The 20,864-nt window shown below is 36.2% G+C and overlaps 1 protein-coding gene across 1 annotated transcript in view; it reads left to right on the top strand.

Moving 5' to 3' along the window:
• Window positions 1-20,864, top strand: part of LOC104275639 (unconventional myosin-XVI-like) — a gene marked incomplete at both ends in the record, with an annotated part of 105,061 nt that overhangs the window by 74,754 nt on the left and 9,443 nt on the right. The window contains 4 exons of the mRNA XM_009871647.1: window positions 3,863-3,973; window positions 5,814-5,879; window positions 7,460-7,587; window positions 18,339-18,444. Coding sequence (XP_009869949.1) covers window positions 3,863-3,973; window positions 5,814-5,879; window positions 7,460-7,587; window positions 18,339-18,444 — 411 coding nt within the window. The remainder of the gene's footprint in view (window positions 1-3,862; window positions 3,974-5,813; window positions 5,880-7,459; window positions 7,588-18,338; window positions 18,445-20,864) is intronic.

Here is a 20,864-nt window from a genome sequence, read left to right as displayed (position 1 = left end):
TCCATGTGACAGAAAGATCTGCATTCACTTTAATGCAGCAAGAAATAAACCTCTAGAACAGGTAGACAGAAAAGCACAGGCAGATATGGCAGGCAACCTGTGTGTGTTTGTCTTGTTTGAAACTCACATTCTGAAAATGCAAATATTTTAAGAAAAAATATTTTAAATAGACAATAAAAAGAAGAATAATCACAGTAACACTCTGATAGACTCCACCATTTTAGAGTGCACCTCTTCTGAAAAAAATGAGTCAGTGAGATAAGGACTGTGCGAATGTACATCGTAAAAATTTCAGCTGGCCTATTTCACAGTTTGGATGTTGGAGTAAGTACATTTTACGTGTAAAAAACAATAATTCCATTAGCTAAGTTTAGTAAATAATCTCCTTGAGATACTTACACTTTTGCAGTTGTACATTTAATACTTTTTGGGCTTAGAGAAATGAGAGGTGGTTTTTTACAGTTTTTATGGAGAAAGAAGGAAATAGAAAGCATCATTAAAGAGTAATTGAGCACTACTGCCTTCTTGTCCTTCTACCTCTATAGAACCATAGAATCTTCTAGGTTGTAAAAGACCTTTAAGATTGAGTCTAATCGTTAACCCAGCAATGCAAGGTCCACTACTAAACCATATCCTTAAGTATCACATCTACACATCTTTTAAACACCTCCAGGGATGATGACTCCACCACTTCACTGACCAGCCTGTTACAGTGCTTGAAAACCTTTTTGGTTAAATAATTTTTCCAAATACCTAGTGCATCTGGGGATATTGTTGTCAGGTACACTTTCCTTCAATTTTTTATGGGTTGCTACTTTATCTCTCTATTTCAACATCTGTTGCAGATGGAAGGCAAATTAGATGCCTGCCTTTCCTCTTTCAGTGTGCGAGTGGAAAAACATTGAAAAATCTCTTGCTAATATTCATGTTGTTACATACATGTGAGGTTTACGTGTACCATAGTTGTCATCATTTATTGCCTGTTGGTAGACTTCATAAAAAAAAGAGACAGCTTTCTGTGAGGAGTTTACCTGTTTCCTCATATACTTGTTTTAAGCGTCATCTACTGAATTTATTTGTCTTTAGAGGAGTAGTAAGGGAATTATTAAAGACTGAAGTGGAGGTCCTCAATTTTCTCCAATCACTGTATCAGTCCCAAAATGGAAGTTTTTTGAAGTCCCCAATATTACCAAAAAGTCTCCAGGACAGAGCCATTACAATAAACAAAAATATTAGTTACAGCACTTGAAGTAGAGAAAAGATGAGAAGCGTGCCCTTCATAGGTAAAAGGTACTGCAGACTCAATGGAAGCTGGAGCCTTGCAAGCCCTGCTTACATATACCTGTGAGGAGCTATGGCTTCATACATAGAATCGTTTTGTTTGGAAAAGACCTTTAAGGTCAGAGTCCAGCTGTTAACCTAGCACTGTCAAGTCCACTGCTAGACCATGTCTCTGAGCACCACATCCACACGTCTTTTAAATACCTCCAGGCTTGGTGACTCAACCAATTCTCTAGGCAGCCTGTTCAAATGCTTCACAACCCTTTTGGTGAAGAATTCTTTCCTAATACCCAAACTAAACCTCCCCAGGTGCAAGTTGAGACTGTTTCCTCTTGTCCTATCACTTGTTACTTGGGAGAAGAGACCAACACCCTCCTTTCAGGTAGGTGTAGAGAGCAAGAAGGTCTGCCCTCATCCTCCTTTTCTCCAGGCTAAACAACACCAGTTACATCTAGACCCTTCACCAGCTTAATTTAGTTTATTACATGCTATGTAATTCTTCTTAGGATTAATTTTGCAGTTCCCTGAGCTTGTCTGTCATTATTCGGTACTGGTTTTAGATGCAGACAGAAGTAGTTTGAGTTGGGCAAGTGACTGAAAGCCAAGTATAATATTTATATGACAGTTTGCTTGGGCTGTAAGCAGCTGTATAATATTAGGATGGCTAAGGCTATAACAAAGCTTGGAAGCTAGGAAGAATGTTCATAGTGGCATAGCATGAGTCAAATGTGCACTAAGTACAGATAAAAGGAGTTTTCTCTCGTGATTTGTACTAATGTGAGAGCAGTCATCTTCTGACAAACACCTTGGACCCATAAGAATATTCAGTGAAAAATGAAGTGTGAAGCTGATATTCCATGCTTTATATTTGTACTTCTTTTTGTAGGCTAGATACTGTTTCAAGATTTTGTAACTTTATTTGTATCACGAAAGCATTTGAATATGAGTAAAGCTAGTGAAAAATTTAAACAGAACATAACAAGATTTTTCTTTATGTCATAAGGGCTAGCTGTTCTGTGGTTATGATATCTGGTGTTCATTTTTTGTTTCCTCTTGTTAGAATAAGAAATATCATCTGTTTTATGACTGTTGATTGAATATTTTAATGCTGATATTCAGTGCTCCTATTTTTAGAAGAAAAATGTTGATAGATTAAAGATGTATGATTTTGAGAAGATACAAAATCACATGTGCTTGTTTATGACCAAAAACTTCCTAGTGTTTGCTCATGGTCACCTAAATATTGCATGTGAATGAGTTTTTTGTGTGTGTTTCAGGAATCTTGAAACACTGAAATGAAGAGAGATTGTTAGTCTTATTTCATTAAGACTAAATTCTTCAGCAATATCACACAGTGCAGCTCTCACAAATATAGGAGGAGAACCCAGAGAATCGTGATTTTTAAACTAGACCTTGACTCTGTGGAAACAGTTCAGTAGTTTGGGATCAGATCCCCAGTGTTAAACACCAATATCCACAGTTCTTGACAGAAGCACGCGTTGCGTTCCCTCCAAAATCTCCCAGTCTGCTCACTGCTTCTGTCACTGACTGCCTGCCAGAGGCTGAGGATGACGAGTTGTTCTCCAAGAAAGCGCAGTGTCTACTTTTATCTCTTGAGCAGAGCAGTGCAACAAAGAAGTTTCATCTTCATTGTCCATCCTTAAAACAGACACTGAGAGAATATTTTAGTAAACTCTGAATAAACAATACAAATAATTCTACCATTGTTCACATGAAAGCATTCCCTTTCTAGGTATCCTGCTAACATGCAAAAATGTTTTTCTTCAGGTGATGTAAACAGGAATGAACCTACATTTTAAGTGTAGATCCTAATTTACAAGAACACTGCTTAATGTATCTGTTTATTTTGTCTTTAATCAAATATCCATTATTACTGATTCTTTTTTTATTCTGTCTTGTACTCTGTCTTTTGGATCTGTTTGGGGTTTTTTTTGTTGTTGTTGTTTCCTTAACATTCACTATGTGTTGCAGAGCTTATACTATTCCTCCTAAATCTCAAAAATGTTAAACTGATTTCATTCACCAGTTTTGGCTAATGTAACTGCTTCTGAATCTCTTCTAGTCTCCTTGATGACATGTTTCCCACTTCCTACTAACTTATTTCTATTCTGCAGGAAAAATCCTGACAGAATGATGAAGAGTAGTATGAGAACTTCGTTAAATACTGGACAATAAACAGTTTACAACTGCACTAACAGTTATAGCCTTAATTTCTTCTGCCACAAACACTTAAATGAAGGGAGCAGGATAATTGCATTTGAGCTAGTGGGTAGCAAATTTGAGCAGGGGTAGCAAATGGCACTCTGGTAGGGGTCTGTGTTCTTAAGACACCATCAGACACATGCAATTATACACCTTAATATTGATAATAATTTTTTATATTCTTTTGCATATGATTAATTATGTGTAATTATTTGTGAGGAGTGGCAACTTTCCAGTTTCTTCATGATTTTTTTTCGCCATAAATTCTTGTGATCTATGTTTATACTTTAGGCTAGAACATTGCAGTATCAATCATTGCTTGTGGAGTTAGTTTATTTCTCTAATTTCTGTTTTCTAGATCAAGCTAATGCCTCCAGCTCCAAATGATGACCTGGCTTCTCTGAGTGAGCTAACAGACAGCAGCCTGCTTTACGAGATTCAGAAGCGTTTCAATAACAATCAGATATATGTGAGTTGCTATTCACCTGTCAGTAGTAAGCATTCAAAAAAGAACAAATGAGAGAATAGGAAAAATAGGATTGCTATTGTAACTACTGGACAGTAACCTGCCCTGGACTCATGACTAATATTTAAATACATCAGGACATATATATGTGTAAGCCCTGCGATTTCTCAAGTTCCTGTGGGAAAAGCAGAAATAATAACTGGAATAGATTGCCCAGAGAGGTTGTCAATGCTCCCTCCTTGGAGATGTTCAAGGCCAGGTTGGATGAGGCCTTGAGCAACCTAATGTAGTTGAGAGGCATCCTTGCACGTGGCAGGGAGGTTGGATTAGATGATCTCTAAGGCCCCTTCCAACTTAAGACATTTTGTCATTCTATGATTCTATGGTTCTACACTGTTTAGACTACAGGTGCGTGGGGAATTGGCATGTTGCTGTGAATACCTTTGAAATTCTAGTAACTTCAATTCCAGGTGTTAGGGCATCCAGTGATAATAAAAATTCTGGTTTTTTACAATTATGGGTCAAATCCTATTTTGCGTATTTGTTTTGCTTTATCTCACTTTCAGAGATGCCAGACACAGATAACTAACTGAATTCAGAAGAATCCATGCAAAAAGAAAGTTGTCCTTCATTTTGAAAAATTGAAGATTTCACCTGAGATAATCTTATACTATGCTCTGACATTCTCCTTAGCTTAAGGGAAATTTGTAGGCAGTGACTCTTAGTATTCTGCTCAAGAGCAGCCATTGTACTTTGGCAGAGTGCCACCATCAATGCTGAAAATGTTTTTATCTTTGAGTGATTTGGTTCTCAGGCTTAAAAGGAAAAGTCCTTGGACCCCAATTCCAAACCAAAAATCCTCCCTAGCACTGCACGCTTCCAATTTCGTGTTTCATGAAGCTTAACAAAGTTTCATTCTGCAGGAAAACTGAACAGTGAACTCAAGGTGGGGGAGAGAGTGGAAATAAATTACTGCATTTCAAAAGAAAAATAGTATATTTACCATGAAAGGCAATGTTTTCTGCTCCACTAAATCAAAATACTTCATTCTGAAAAAAACTAGCATGGCTGAGCCTGTTCACATGATGGTTTGCTGTCTGATCTCTTCAGAGACAGAGCTCTGGCATTTTTGCATGCCGAGAGCATAATACAGCAGCAGCTACTTCTGTGGAGTGAGAGGTGTAGCAGCAAGAGTGACCTACAATCTTATATCTAAGTATATGTTTCACATATGAGTGTTTAAATATTGATTAATATAATCTTGGAACCTTTGCAATCAGTGTATGGTTTACTAATTTTAGTATAGCCAGGATTTTTTTTCTCTGTGCATATGGGTATGTTCATATACACATACACATGCATTAATACTTATATATGTACTTATTGTTCTGTCTGATCCTACAAGCAACATATTTTAATGTATCTGTTCTGGGTAATCAATATAGCATTTTTAAATTATGTCATCTGTCCCACAAAAAATTGCTTGAGGAACTTGTTTATGTGGTAGGCATGTTACATAATTGTAGGTTAACAAACAGTAAATTAAAAATTGGCTTTCAAATAATCTACCAATAATATATGCAGTGTAATTCTTCTATGCATGGTTTGCGTTAGGAAGAACTCAGTTATATTACAAAAGGAATAATTAATGCTGTCTGAATTGTAAATTTATATCTCATTTTAAAGTTAGGAAGTTGAAAGCTCTCAATTCACCAATTACATTTAATATGTTGATAGCTAGATTTAAGAGGCTTTTCCAAAAGTCCTTTCTGGAAGAAAACTATTAGCCTTTTCAAAGATTTAATTTATTATTTAATAAAGCAATTATATCTTCTTTTTTCAGACCTACATTGGTGATATACTGTTGCTTGTTAACCCATTTAAAGAACTTCCTATTTATTCTACCATGGTAAGCATTGTCTCTTTAAAATGTTACAGTGTAGATCTTTTTGTTATTTTCTCATTGATGCGCTGAGATCACATAACTGAACAGAGATCAGGCTGCCTTTTGTGTTCAGGTGTGTTCACATATGTTTATTTAGCTTACAAGAATTACAGAGGGTTCCGAATTTGATAAACAAGTTATAATCTGTTGCTAAGTCGTGGCTTTGTGTGTAGTAGTATGTTTGAAAAGGAGAAATGCTGTGACATTCAGTGGCAGGAGCAGCAGATTCCAAGTTGGGAGTCTAAATTTAGTTTCCAGAAATGGAAATCATCCATCATACCCAAGGTTTTATATTATGATATTTTTTCCTGTCACTGTGTATTTTACATTAGATTTGTGATTTTGTGCACCAGGAAAGAACTGTAAAGAAAAATAATTTAGGTGGTAGGCTTACATATTTAAATGCTTCCTGAATATTTGAACTCCCTGTGATAGATCTCTTTTAGAAAGTTTAGTGTGAGACACTTATTGCCCTATAATTTCTGGAGTCACCTTGGTTATTTGTTGCTTTTACTCCATCGTTATCATCAGCATGGTGTTGTGCATTAGGCAGATATTTCCCAGCTGATCAAGAAAACATGTAAAATAGCTTTGTTTTCTCTGGTTTTGAAATGATGGAATATGCTGCAGCATCTTAGCTGGTATTATGCTGAAGCTTAAGAGTTAGATAGACTGTACATTAAAGTAATAAAAATTAATGATGTCATTTGCACAGTAGACACTGACATGCTCTGTGATGTGGCTCATTAGTTAGCATTTTTGTTTCATGTATGTGGTTGGTTAGCTGTTCAAAGAAAGGAAGATGTATTGGTCAAGATACTATTTTTAAAACCAGGATGAAGCAGTGAAAATATTATCACAATCTTATCTAAATCATATTCTGTATTTTCTTTATTATATTGATTTATTGTGAAAGAACAGAATTGTAGATATTAGCAGACTACCTAATTTTTCTAGAATCTGTTTGATATTAGCTGAACAAACACCAGGATATTCTCAGAAAAAAATTGAGACTTCAGTGGCAGAAAATTGGTTCTACTCATACTTAAGCTTTAAGGAAAGTGCATGTTCCCAGCTTTATGTATCGCAGAAGTTATTCTATATTGCAGAGATATTGTTTGTGGGAGACTGCTCTGCCATGGAACAAATGAATTAGTTCATAACTTAAGCCTTTGGTTTCAATTTTAACTTTTCATAGGATGGTCATACTTTGTTTTGTAAGATTTTTAAGTGAAGACATTGAAGAACTATAAACATGAGATATAAAAAAGTAACTTAGCAGGTTTTGTTTTCCTCAGTGCACAGACCAGTATTGTTGAGCCCTCTAGTTACATTTAATTTTATGTCTTGATTAGATCTTCTATGATTACAGCTTTGTTTTATTTAAATAAAATCTTTATAGATACTGTAATGGTACTGTTTATATACATACAGAGATTCTACACATAATGCTTAGAGAGCTTTATGAAAGACTCCAGGTTAGGGAGGTGAAACATAATTAGTTTCAAATGTATTGACCATGTTACTCTTCTATAATTTTTCAGGTCACCCAACTTTATTTAAGTAACTCTGGAAAACTGTGTTCCTCTCTTCCTCCCCACATCTTTTCCTGTGCTGAAAGAGCTTACCATATGCTATTCCAGGAGCAGCGTCCCCAGTGCTTTATCCTCAGGTGAAAATTTATCTTTCTGTTAACTAATTTGTAACTCCTGCCTTTCAGCTGTTCCCCTCCAACTGATTTCTTTCTGTGTACTGATCTCTGCATCATACATTAGAGCAAAATAGAACTGAAAAAGGTTTAATTACATCTCAAGCTCGTATATTCTCTTGAGGAATTGCCACTCTGTCTATCTGCATCTAATTAGGAACAAAGAGTTAATGGTAAAGAAGTCAGAACTGCTCTATGTGTTTGCTGATACTATGTAGATCAGGATTAGAAATATAATCTAATGACAAGAAAAAGAGGAAGTCCTTGATTAAATTATAAAGCTCTGAGTTGGGGCATCTGTATTGTAGCTTCCACTCTGTCTCACGTGTTTGTATGGTCCTGAGTTTATTATTTAGCTCTCCAACTTCAGAAAGGACTTTAACCAGTTCCCTCAATCACAGTGTTTTTGCAAGGACAAATGTATTAGAAATCTCCAGTGAAACAGACTTTTGTCCAAATATGCCAGTTTTATCATGGTGAAACTTTGAATGCACTTGCAAGTTTTGATCCCAAAATCTGTTAATCCCTTTTCTTCCTTCACCTTAACTGAAAGCAATGAATTTGGTAAAAGAGTTTGCAGACCTTCATGGGAGATAGGGGGAAAAAAAGATTGATTTTGATTTGACCAGAAATAAAAGCTGATCCATTTGATAAATCTTATAATTGCCCTTGAATCGTCTCTAATTATAAGCAAATTGAATACATTGAATAGTATGAAATGGAGAGCATATGATACTTAAAAGCAGCTAGTAATGCTGGTTTAGAGTTACAAGAGTTAAAACGAGTGCATAAATGCAATCATATGTATCCATTTATATTGCATTCTGTTTATGTAGCTATAGACTTCTGTGAGTGTTTGAAGTTCTGTATATTAAGTTTTCAAATACATCCAAGTATTATAATTAAATGGTTCTTTCTCATGGGTTAGGACTTGGCCAGCCACTAAAATGTGGACAGATGCTCTCTAACGCCCTCTTTCCCCTCCCAAACAAGAAGGAGAAGGAAATGAGGCAGAGACTTACAAGTTAGAGAAGGAAAACTAGAACAGCTTTAATGAAACAGTAATGGAAGTAATAGTGAAATTATAAAAATAAAGAACTATATACAACTATATATAAGTCCGATATCAAACCTGACTCTTCTCCCGATAGCAATCCCCACTGGTGCTGCAGAGCAGGAGTTACTGGGGAAGCCCCAAGCACAGCGGCGGCAGGAGCTGGATACAGGGAGCTGGATACAGGGAACTCAGGATCTGGATCAAAAGCAGGAGGTCAGATGGAGTCCTCCCTGGACACCAGCCATTGCAGAAGAGGAAAATAGAAACTCTTGTGATCACTCAATTTATACCAAATATAACGTATATGGGATGGAATACTCTCATTGGTCACCTGTCCTGCCTATTACCCCCCAGAGGTGCAACCTTTTACTTCCTTGTGACGCCCCTTTACTACCTGGCACCCCCAGCGTGGCACACAAGAGCCAGCAGTGGCCTTGGTCACTGTAGGAATAAGTATCAGCAAGAGCCTTTCTGCATCCCAGTCCCAGGCAGTAACTGTAAACATCAGGTGTTATCACTGCCAGTAGCACACATTGTCTGCAGAAACATTCAGAAAGTGCAGCCTCTGAGAAAAGACTGCGCTGGAAAGTAAAAATCAATGACCAGGACATTCTTATAAAAGTATACTTTTTTTAAAAAGTGTAGTTTAGAACTTCCTAAATTATAAATAATAAATTAATTATGTGTAGAACTGACCGTTGATTGGTTTAAATAAATGATAACCTTTTTATAACCAAATCAGAATGGAATAGTTATTTATCCGGTGAGCAGTGACATTTAAGGAGAGGTACAAGAAGTATTAGGAAATCATTAGTGTGCATTCATATTATCTTCTCATATATTTTAACCCATGTTTAGTTATAATAATTTTGATAGAAATAAGAAATATCCTAAGACACTGTTTTTAGCATTTTATTCAGAGTAGAAATTTGAGACAATGTTCATTGATTAATACCTTTGTGAGGTTATCTGTAAGTGTAGACGGGGAAGAGGCAGAAAATATTTACTGACACTTCAAGAAAAAGGCTAACTGCCAAGTTTTAAGTGTTGTTTAGTGGTACATGAAGAATTCTGCACCTAATAATGTCTTTGGTATCAGGGAATAGTTGCTACCAGTGATTTCGTATCAGGGTGTCAAGGCATATGTTAAGCCCCTGTCTTGATCCGTGCCCAGCCCATTGTAGCGTATTTTATATGAGTGACCTGAGAGGGAGAGCGTGACATGAGAGTGCTCTGTTGATAGCATCAGCACTTGGCAAGACATTTGCATATCCCATCGAGGCAACCCGTAGATATGCTGTCCGAAAGTACCCTTCATATGGATAATTAATTAGTTCTAAAGGTCACTTGTGAAAATGGGAACTGGAAGGAAAGGATATGGTAATTTGAAGTGGGAGGTAAGTATAGCTGCAACTCAACCAAAACAGCTAGGCACAGTTATTTGTAACTCTTCTGCTAGCACTGAGAAGGGATTTGAGATCTTTCAGAAGTTCATGAAGAGCTGTTAAAAATGGGATATTTTCCTTATATTAATCCACTGGTAGAATCTAAATAATGTCTGGAAAGTAAAGGTGATACAGGAAATTTCCAGTAGCATAACAATAATAATAATAGTAGTCTCCATCATCAACTGAAAAATATCCATGATGTAACTCCAGTTATTCATCTACGCCCCTTGCAGTCACCTCATCGTGTGTGTGTGTGTGCATGAACTTGTGGGTGTGTTGAAAATGGATTTCTGCTTTCTTTCTATTTCCTCTGTGAAACAACATTAGCTATCAGCCAGAGGAAGTTTTGGTAGTTCTAGACAAAACAGTTCCTAGAATCCCAGTGCTATGGTTACTGCGGCTGTAATATTTGAATGGCTGGCCTGAGACACTGGCCAAGTCAGAGCTCTTACAACGAGGAGTATCAGAATGCTACGTAGGAAAATAGCCACACCAAACTGAAAGGGTGTTAGTTTTGTTTGTTATTAGTAGTAAAACCAGTGAAAGTGTATTATTGCTGTGGATATGCATGAATCTCACGAATTCCCTTGGCCTACGAGCACTCTTGGAATTGCACGCCGAAAGTACACTTTTGTTTTCTGTTGTCATCATTAGCAAGTGAAACATGATGCAATTATAGAATAAACCCCTCAAATCTGTAAGTCTAATTTACTTTTAATGACAATAATATTTCATAGTGTAATTTGACAGTATAATTTATAAACATAATTATGCTTTAGTTTTATTGTAAAGATTTTCCATGAGAAGAGACTACTGTTTTGATGTGCGTGTTATGATTTGATGTGAGATTTAGTCCCATACCAGTATTTTACTTTTCATCTGCAATTCTCAGAATATATCAAGTTTAACTATTAACTGTCAGAGAAGTATATATAGCTCTCATCTGAATTCTTCCTGAAAAGTTCTCATTTGTTATAAGCAGTAGCTTCTTTAGAGAAGACTCTGATTTTCACTACATCAAGCTACCCACTAGAAATGAACCAGAAAATGTACCTGTATTCCTGTTAATCCTGTCATCTTCATCAGGCTTTGCAGGTTGTTTATTTTGTGGAGATACACTTTTATTTTCTATCAGCAATGCTTTTCAGATATATTTTTTTTCTCCTGAAGATTAATTACAGAAAGATACTTCTCATGAGCTTAGTGGTCATTACTAATGATTCATTAATTATTTTTTTATTGGACACTTACTATTGGAATGAATTCTGCACGCAGCATAGCCCTTAATGATACTGTTTTTCTTAGTCTAGTCATTTTTACCTCCCACATTTTCCCAAGAAATGATAAAAAGGTGAAGACACCTGAAGCTGGAATTTAGCTCCCTACACCCAAAGTCTTGAAACCATTGCTAAATTATGAGACTCTACTTTCTGACCTTAATATGCTACTTCAACTTTCAGCCCATGTGTGTGTTCAGGAGAGATTCACTGTTTCTGGCAGGGCAGATTCTTAGAACATTATTTCTTTCATGCTTAAACCTGATGGGAATCCAGGATTTTGACATTTCTGTACCCAGCCTGCTTAGAACATACTTTCTCAGAGTATTGCGAATTCTCATCAGTGAGACCAGAATCTTTATAGATTAGACATTCATCAATGAGTAGTTGTGCTTATTGTATATGCTGCTGGTCATAGCTATTATACTTTTCTTTTTCTCTTATGCAACTTTCATCTGTTCGTTTTTTTGTTTTCTTGTGTGTTTTTTTTTTAACTAATCTTCTTTAGCTGCTTGTCTCTAGCAGTATGTTTAGAGTAGAGGCTCTTCGAACAGATCATTTCTATATTGTATCCTTAGCCAGATACGGTTGCAGTCTCCTGACTTCACAGAAATGATTTTGACAGTGATAGCGATTAAATATATGGAAGCAGAGAGTCCACCCTTTCCTTTGGGAGCAGACAACACAGATTTGGCAGTGAGTGTTCCTGTGATCACAGGGAAAGGTTTTGTAGCTGCAGATCTGCTGTGGCTTCCCCCTGAGCACAAAAATCAAGCTAGTAAAAAGTCATCACTTCTGTCATGAGTAAGGCTGTTCTCAGAGTGCCACTCTATTGCTTGCAGAAACAGCCTGGGCTTGTGCCAGAGGAAAAAAAAATCTTCCTTTTGTAGAGTCATCACCTAACATTTACCTTTCTGTGCCTAAAGACACTATAGGAATGGAATTGCCGAACTTTTTTTGCTGTACATGAGGGGTTTTTTTGTCTATTGTTAATTGGACTTCTCTAACGTATCGGCTCTCTGCTTTATCTTCTTCCTTTGCTTCGTGCAGGATGATGGCTCTCCCCAAGCAGCAAAGCAGACAACGTAAAAAAAAATAATACTTTTTTGTCTTGTAAAATGAATCAACCAGTACATAAATTATTATACAAAGGTATCAATGACAAAGTGCTTCAATAACAAGCAGATCGTTCACAAAGGAGCAGACAATGTGTTAGGTGGACCACTCAAAGCTCCAAATACGTCTATCATTGCTAGATTCTTTATAAATGGGATGTAATTAGGATTATTTCTTGTAAAAATGCTTGGTCATCCCTAATTTATAAGTTAAACAAGTTTACAATTTTCTGGTTTGACCTCTGCATTATATAAAAAACTTTACACTTACAAAATGCAGATTTAACAGAGATTTGAGGTAGGGCCCTCAGTATAACATTATTTCATACTGCTAGTGGAAGGCATTCCTCTGCAAACTTTTGTGTCAATACTTAGTTTCCATTGCAAAAACACACATATATCATCATGTTTTAACAAAGTTTTAGAATTGCACTTTAGCCTCTTACAATTTTTTTGCAGAACTTTCATAAAGTCCCATTTAAACTGTTTTCATCTCAAAATTTAGGAAAAAACTTACTATTATTTCATTTTAATGTTGCCTGCTTCTGTTTTCTTTCTGACTTCAGTCTTTTCCTGCTGCTATCTATTCCCCTAAACATCTTATTAAGTCTTTGCTATTGAGTTGATTGAAAAAGGAAAAAAAAAATCGTTTAAAGCTCTAAGGATGATCTAGATCAGTCTTTCCACCTCCTCTGTCTTTTCACACTTTACTTTCTTGTCTTCTGAAGCTTTAATTTCCACCACGGGGTTACAATATTGCAAGTTTTTCTTTAAGTTTCATTTATATTCAGTCTTTTTACATCAGGTCAAGTGTTCACTCACTGAAATGGAGGGTTTCACAGCAGAAAAACATTTTGCCCAAGTGTTGAAGATTTTACTACTAGCTTTTCACACTTAGTTTTAGCTTATAGCAGGCCACCATCACTTATGTGTGCTTAACACCAAAAGCTGGCTTTGTATAAACTTTATATGGAAACTACAGAATAAAATAAAATTATGTTACACTCTTAAATAGCCCATAGATGAACTTGTCATAATTAGCTTCCTTTTGCTTATGCTGCTCAGGATGTAAAAATGCATTGAGTGCAGAGAAGATAACTAAAGAGCTGTCTAGGAAGCATAGGAATAATTTCTAGGCTTGTTAAAAGCTAAGTATCCTTAGTCAAGCAAGCTGATGGTGTACAGGATGCCGATGGCTAATTTGGTGAATCAAAAAGTCATAATGAATATATTAAATGAGGTGTTATAATTTTGTGTATGTTAGCAGCCAGGAATGACAACATCCGATGGTTTTGTTGAGGTATAAATCGCGTTTTTAAGCCAAATGCTCTGAAACAGAGAGAAATCTTCATCTTTTAAAATAGAATGCCTGGAAAGATTTTGAATTCTTCAGTTTAGCATCACCATGGGCATTCTGTTCAAGTTAATTATCTTATTTTTTTTAATTATAACTCAGTATATAATAAGTGCAATGGGCTACTGCAGCACAGTAGTGGATTTGGACATCCTATTTATAATAAACAATTATTTAGAAAGATACTTTTGTATTTAGTTTACTTCAGAAATAAATTTTCCAGTTAACATGATGGGTTGTTTAGTTACAGATATCACTACTGAGGATACAACAGTCATGGAGCAAAACCCAGTGTCTTGCTTAAGTACTCTGCAGATTGAGAAGAAAGTTGTTACTCTGTCCCCCCAAAAGTTTTCAAGTTTACTCTGTCTTCCCTGGATATATCTTACTATCAAAATGGAGTTTGGAGTAGTAAAGCTCGCATTTTAAGGTAGTACAAAAAAGAAATTGGTTTCAGAACTTCATACAAAACAGCCACATATCTATGCTGATCTAAACCTTCCTTTAAAACTGATGAAAATCTTATATGAACAAATCTGTCAGAGATTTTCCAGCCTTTCTGATTATAGTTTCCGATTATAGTTCAAATACTACAGGAGTAGTTTTGTTTGTTTTGCTAACTATTCCGGCGCTTCTGAACGTGGTACCATTGGTTAGAATTGAGAATGAAGCACGGACAATAAAACCCTGTCACTTGTATGATCTGAAGTGACAGGTATGTTCCTCCTTACTTGTTTTATATTTTGTCAGATTTTCCCCTAAACAGATGATTTATAGGCCCACAGGATAGCAGAAGAGTGAGATGGTGCAGTGGATTTACAGGATGTAGCTTCTTAAGTTCTCCTGGTTGTAGAACATCTCGTGTCATTTGCTTCACACATCTTCATATTTTCACACTTCAAATTGAGGTTTTTTCCTAACAATTTCAGCTTTGAATGTGTTATTGAAAACAGTTTATTTCTCTCTTATTATTCATATTATTTTAACTTGAAGAGGTCAGAGTTTTAATTAAGGTTTTATTTACAAAATATTAATAAATAAATACTAGGAAGCAGGCACTCCATCCAGTAGTTATATAGGAAAGCTAGAAAGCCAAAGGAGGAAAAAATGAGAAACCTTAGTAGAGCTTGCCTAAAGTCTGTGGTGAGCATGGGGTTTCAAATTCTCTGTCCATTTTCCTTTCTCTTGGAGTACAATGTCTGTAATTTAACCTTACTTATCTGTGAAATAAGCCGTCTTTGCTTTCACTTCTAAGGAAATTTTAGTGCAGAAGAATGTTTCTCTGCTGCAGTGCTAACTTATCTTCCACCTTGATAAGGCAGTCCAAATAAAAGTTATAGGAAACCAGCAATTATAGTGTAAATTACATTTAAAAAAAATATTGTGATCTAACAAGTATTTAAACAGAGAAGGGGAATTATTCTCTAAGGAGAATTTAATTATTAAAGCAAATATATTTTGGACAGTGGAGACATTACAAGAAATTTTACTCAATCTCAAAGGAAACGGAATAAGTAAGATCTGCTTCAAGGTGCCCAATTACTTAATCATTGTTAAAATTATTTATTGCCTCAAATGTTCCAAACAGTAATATCAACAATTAAAACTTTACCATAGCTTTTCTTTCTCAGTGCTTCAATATGTATTTCACTAGGAGTGAACAAAACCCTTTGGAATGCATAGAACGACTACGTGACATTGTTTCTCTCTTTCAGCAACCAAATTCTGGTGAATTCTGACCCCTGAACTAAACTCTAGCAACCACTTTAGCTGACAAGTTCCTTTGTCACTGTGGAACAAATGTCAATCACTGTAAAACTAACAGTTGAGCTGGGAGTGTCAAATCATTGTATCTGTATCACTACAATGTTTAGGAAACAGCAATCTCGAGAAGAAATACTCAAGGAGGGACAAAAACTCTCAACTTTGTGCATGTTTGCATGGTCCTGTGTTGTCCTGGGTCGTAGTTTTTAAACATAGCTTTATTAAAAAAAATAAAAAAATTAATTGTTAAGTGGTGGAACTCATGATAAACACTCTAGTTCCTTTGTTTAAAAGGGCATTTTTCTATTTTTAATTATAATTTGCATGCCTGCTTTGCAATGCTCGAAAACAATCAAAGGCACATCAAATGTTATTTTAGCATTTCTTATTTATTGTGTCCTCCCTACTTTCTCCAGCTGTAAGAAAGATTTTTTTAAAAATTAAAAGTAACCCCACCCTGTTAATCCTAAAAAAGCCTTCTGTTAAAGAAATAATTTTTTGGCAGTTGAGGTTGGGCCTAAGCAAAAAAAATAATTAAATACTACAATTTGATAAATTGTAAATCTTCTTCAGCCCTCAAAATGATACAAATATTCATCTGCTGGATATAAAGGCCAGTATACAATGGGCAAGCTGTGAGTTGTTACAAACTGTGAATTATTTCAAATCTGATATTAAACCATCCATGACCATTTCTGCTTAGTGGCATCATCTGTAACTGTAACTGTACTAAACTTCAAAGCTGTTTCAGCTTCAGAGAAAGAGACACTGTTGCTAAACTTATTGGTAACTTGTGATACACGGATAACAGGTTGCAGCCATGATTTTGTGTTAAGTCCGTTGTGGAGGGACAAAATCATTTCATCATCATGACACACGGGTGCCAGTGGACTGGACGGCTGTAGGAAGGGTGGTGAGAGATAGACTTGTCTCTGTCTGTAAGGTTGCTGACTTTCTGGTAATACAGGCATAAGATCTGTAGTTTACAAGATTATGAAATGTCTATAGGGGAGGAGTATCACAGGAGTAATGCCCTGTTTCGCTTCTTTCTGTTCTTGTTAGTGATAACAGGCAAAGGAACATGGGATTTCGACACTACCATTATAAAGGCAGAAGGCTAATGCTTCTCCTTAAGAACACAGACAGCATGGTACAATTAGCCTTTGGAGAGTGACGTCACTGTTAAGAGTGCAGAGATTTTAGAGGGTGCAGATTTTAGAGGGTGACATGAAGTGTCATCTGACTTTTGAAACTCTTTCAGAAAGTCAGAAGCTGAAGATCTGAGAAAGAGTTACTGCATTTATGGAGCACCTTGTCAATTCTATGACAATAGTAGTTTCATATTAGCTTTGACAGTGACCTCCTTGACTTCACATGGTTTCTTTCATTCTACTACCTGGTTCAGATACGACTTTGTGACCTGTTATTTGAGGTCTTTGCATAACATATATCAAGGTTGCAAACCTTTGCAGTCTTGAACCACAAAACTCCCACTGATGCCAACAGGAGTTTGAAGCCAGGGTCAGACTCCAGTTCATTATAGAAACATGAGCAACATAGATAAAAGCAATTTGATACTGCTATAGTAATGAAACATCTGTCTTGTCGCCTAGGACATACAGATGCATGTATGTCCTGTGAGAGTTGAATGAAATTAAATTAGTGCAGAGATCTTTTTGCCCTTCCCACTTTTGTTTCTTCCCCTATTTAATTGACTTCTCCTTTGAAGTGAGATTTGAATAGATAAAGCCATGGTCAGACAGATACTGTGTTACGCTGTCTTTGTTTTTAGAAACTGAACTATACAGATAACAGACTGACCAGCCAGCATGGCCATCATACTTGTGAAAAATCTAACCGGCTGTTGTAGAAACAGCCTTTTAATTTTGGTCAAGCAAATAAAGGAAGGAGGAGCATCAAATTACTTTTTGTTTGGTACAGTTGTCTATAAAGAAAACAGCTTCTTATAATTCAAATAAGAAACTCTTTCATTAATTTCTTAGTCAGGCTTCACTAATTTTATAATATGTCTCTTCTGTTTCTTTTCCTTCCTTCTCCATCTTTACAGTGCATCAAGCTTGCTTCCTTCCTCCAACCCTCCACTTTTCTATTACTCCCACCTTCACTGTTCATATTGCCTGTTACTTTGTTTTCTTTGCTCATTTTCCCCCTTAGAGATTCTCATTCTTTGGAATATTTATTCCACATCATGAACAAGAAATTAAGTGAAACAGGATCACTGAAGTCAGAGTGTCTTGCACTGCAGATTGTAAAATCAGTCATCTTTTTTGTTTTCCTTCCTTTCCTTTCCTATTTCCTTTCCCTTCTTCCTATTGTATTCTACGCTTGCCTTTCCTTCTGACTCCCATCATTATCACATTAATATTTTCCCATCTGCAAAAGAATCTTTGCTATAAATACCTTCAAAATGTCTTGAAAGCTTTAGATTTGATTGGCTTGGTTTGTGGTACAAGACAATATAGCCTGACAGCTCTGACAAACCTCAGGAACACAGACAGCCAGTCTTCTATGTTCTGTTCTTTATTATTTGCCACCCATAAACCTTCTGTTATTTGAAATGAAAGTTTGACTGAGATATTATAAATCCATTCAAACAGAGCTAGCAGAGACTATAAATAGCTTATCAAATGTGAAAATAACCATGATTCGCCCCTCTCTTTCTTGCCTGTCATCTTGCAGTGGAGAAAGTGGTTCTGGGAAGACTGAAGCCTGCAAACAGATAGTGAAGCACCTCACTTGCAGAGCCAGCTTCAGCAGAAATACCTTTGATGCAAAGATAAAACACGTAAGTAGCATTCAAATCACTCGATAGGCTAAGGCATTTGAAGTGTTAGGAAAAAGGCATGTGCTATGCTGACGTTCATAAACAGTTTATTGCTGCCATTGAAGTCCAAGTCATTTCTTTCTCTGAACTGACCTGAATGGGAACAGGATTAAACTCACATTGTCGTGATGACAGGGATCTGAAAAGTGAAGGCCAGTTTTGTTTTTATACGTTTTGATGACTATGGAAAGCAGTGTTTCAATGAATAGGAAACATTTTTTGTGACAAGGAGCTGTATCCTAATTGTGTGCTAATTGCCTTCAGTAAGTAAATAAATTTATCTGTGTGGTTCTGGTAGTGTTTATATGGACAGTATAAAAACTTCTGAGACATTTAAAGTAATAATAGGTAAGAGAGAAACTGAAAAGTTGAAGGAAAACTACAAGGACTAAACAAAGTTATGTGGCCCCATTATTTGTTATGCTAAATATATTTATGAAATAGGCAAGAATTCTCAATAATTACTCAGTTCTATTTAATTCCCACAGCAGAATCAAATTCTGCCTAGCCAGTATCACGAAACCATGAGAACCTGCTTCACATGTCAGATGAATTTCTCTCCTTGCTAGTAGATTGTAATTGTAAAGTATTTGTCTGACTAAACATTGCAACTGCTGTTCTATTGTTACAGCTGTTGCACTGCTATAAAGATTCATATTGACATTTTAAATTATGTTGAACTTCATGTTGCTATTTAAAATCCTTTTTTTTAAAAATTGTTTTCCTGTTAAAACTTCTTTTTTGAGATCCCAACTCAGAGACAGATTTACATAGAATGTTTTAGCACAGTCTGCATTCTTATGTCTGAATTTCATACTTCAGAATGTATATCGAGACTCCTTCACCCACTCTGGTGTCCTTCCTCTACAGCACTTACAGTCAGCCCAAGGTGCTTTTTTTTTACCTTTCCCTTGCCACATGCATCATATTTGAGAGAACTCTAGTGTTTACAACAACATCACATACATCATGTGAAACACACTGTTTTCTTCCTAAATTATACATGAAAGATGAAAAATAGTGTCAGAAGTACAGCTGACACTAAGAGACAACCTGCTAATCAGGATTCTTGGGATGTAGGAAAGTCTACAGATATGCTGTTTCATATTTCATGCATTCTCACTGAGAAGGTAATAAAAATCGTATGTAGTTTGGGCAGATTTTAGAAAACAGCGTTGCCTTCATGTTTTTTGAAGACGTTAAAAAAGCCTGATGACACTAAAAACACTGAACAAGATGTAACTTTACTTTGTATAGTCATACAATTGCCATGTTAAAGTGTTCTTCACAGTGTTACCTGTTTCATTGATGATGTTCCTAAACTGACATATTTAATCTAAGTTTCATGTGACAGTGTTAAGCACACCATTGTTATTTTTTCACCTTCTGGATTTAAATTTTAAAATCTTGTGTTGCAGTAGTACTGCTATATAGGGATAGTACATTTTTACTTTAAACGCAGGAGCCGGATCTGCAAGTGATATTTGTTTTTTACTGTGTGTTTTTCTGTTTACTGCCTACACAAGTTTACCTATAGTTTTGAACTGATCAAGCCATAGAATATATTCAAGAAGAAATGCAAAATTCAGGTCAGATCCTCCAAGTCCTCTTCCTTCCTGAAGTTCAGATTCAGTAGTGAATAGAAAAACTAAGTAAATAAGTGATTTCATCCATAAGCAACTGAAAACTGCGTGCTTCTGGTACAAGTATGGCAGCAGTGGGAATTGGGAGGCGTAGGAAGTACTATTGTCTCTGCTGCAACTTGCGTCCTGACCACAAGAAAATTCCTAGGGCCAACCATCATGATCCAGTACACATGAAATAAGATGTTGTCCTCAGTTAAGAAGAGGAATCAGCGTGAGATGGAGCTGACCAGGCCTAATTTTCTCCATCCAAAAATTAGTTAGACTGCTTTAACCTACTCTACATCTATTTATTAAACTGAACAACAATGCCTAACGTGCAATTGCCCCCTGATAGAGTTTAAATCCCAGTCAGGTCCACTGGCCATGGTTCAGAGGAGGGCATGTGCCAGGGAACACTCACAGCAGTATGTCTGCTCTGTTCTGCAAAGGAAGAGGTTCTTGATGTCTGAATGGGAGCCTCGTCTTGCCACTTGCCACTGACGTTAGCGAGTCCTGCTCCTGGTCTTGTTTAGTTTAATAATATAGATGTCGCCATATGTGTCAATTAGTCTTAGTCAATGCAGGCAGAAGAGAATCATCACATGTTAAGAAGAATGTGTTGCCTTTTGGTTATAGAAAGATCCCTTGTAAACAGCATAGATGGGACACCTGACTTCAGGCAGTGAAGATCCCACCCATGGGCAATCAAGTGGAGAATCTGGTTTAGTTGCCTTTTAAGGTGCTTTGAAGAATGCC

This window comes from Apaloderma vittatum, unplaced genomic scaffold, assembly GCF_000703405.1.
Source record: "Apaloderma vittatum isolate BGI_N311 unplaced genomic scaffold, ASM70340v1 scaffold2986, whole genome shotgun sequence".
Taxonomy (NCBI): Eukaryota; Metazoa; Chordata; class Aves; order Trogoniformes; family Trogonidae; genus Apaloderma; species Apaloderma vittatum.
This window is presented reverse-complemented; position numbering and strand designations above follow the sequence as displayed.